The 1178-nt window shown below is 40.3% G+C and overlaps 1 protein-coding gene across 1 annotated transcript; it reads left to right on the plus strand.

Annotated features, from left to right (window-relative positions):
• Window positions 1-279: 279 nt before the first annotated feature.
• On the plus strand, window positions 280-699 carry LOC149211000 (uncharacterized). Its single transcript, XM_089399161.1, has one exon. It carries the CDS (start codon window positions 280-282, stop codon window positions 697-699), a length of 420 nt encoding a protein of 139 aa, XP_089255287.1.
• Window positions 700-1178: the final 479 nt, after the last annotated feature.

Raw genomic sequence — 1178 nt, forward strand, 5'->3', positions numbered from 1 at the left:
AAACCAACAAAGGAAACAACTAAACAAACCCAAAGGAAGGCATTGTTTCGGACTATGTGCAAGTCACATGGCAAATGCTGCAAGTTAATTATCAACAATGGGAGCACTGATAATCTGGTTGCAACATAAATGGTGGAAAAATTGGGTCTGAAATGATTGAAACACCCAATCCCCTACAAGGTGTCATGGTTATAGAAGGGTCACCAACTGCTGGTTGATGAGCAGTGTGAGGTGGAATTCCATATCGGCAGATATAAGGACAAAGTTATTTGTGACATCATGCCCATGGATGTATGCCATATTCTGCTAGGAAGACTGTGGCAGTATGACCGGAAAGTCGTACATGATGGGAAAACAAACTGTTACAAGTTTGTTAAGGATGGAATTAAACATACGTTAGTGCCCATCAAGGAGGAGGAAACAACAAAAACAAGCGGAACAAAAGTATTGTCAGTGGGTGGAAAACTATTTTTAAGACAGATTGAAGATGACGAAGTGAACTATGTTGTCATGAGAAGACCAAGAACAGTGCTGTTGCGCACAGAAATTTCTGATTTATCTGCAGAAATTCAGAAAATGTTGCAGGAATTCAGTAACATTGTAGTGGACGATTTACCAGATAAATTGCCACCTAAGCAGAGTATCAGTCGTCACATTGATTTCATCACTGGAGCTAGTCTACCGAACAAAGCTTCTTAATGAATGAGCCCCAAACACAATGAGGATATCAGGAAATAGGTATAGGAATTGCTGGATAAAGGACTTATTCGAGAAAGCTTCAGCCCATGTGCAGTTCTGACAGTGCTTGCTCCCAAGAAAGGAGGCGAATGGCGGATGTGCATAGACTCGTGAGCAATAAACAAGATTACAATCAGGTATAAGTTTCCATTACCACGAATGGATGATATGATGGACTATTTGAGTGGGGCAGCCTATTTTTCGAAGATAGATTTGAAGAGTGGATACCACCATATTAGAATCTGGGAAGGGGATGAATGGAAAACAACTTTCAAGACTAATGAGGGGTTGTATGAATGGCTGGTAATGCCATTTGGGTTAATTAATGCACCTAGTACATTTATGCCCCTGATGAATGAGATGTTGAAGGAGTTCATTAGGAAATTTGTGATTGTGTATCTTGACGACATCCTGATTTTTAGTAAAACCAAGGAGGAGCA

This window comes from Pinus tabuliformis, chromosome 1_2 (assembly GCF_031772625.1).
Source record: "Pinus tabuliformis cultivar Carrire ecotype Pingquan chromosome 1_2, CPIR1, whole genome shotgun sequence".
Classification (NCBI taxonomy): Eukaryota; Viridiplantae; Streptophyta; class Pinopsida; order Pinales; family Pinaceae; genus Pinus; species Pinus tabuliformis.

Bases quoted from the DNA above. Each gene is read 5' to 3' on its own strand.
- LOC149211000 (XM_089399161.1), top strand. From the start codon at position 280: ATGCCCATGGATGTATGCCATATTCTGCTAGGAAGACTGTGGCAGTAT.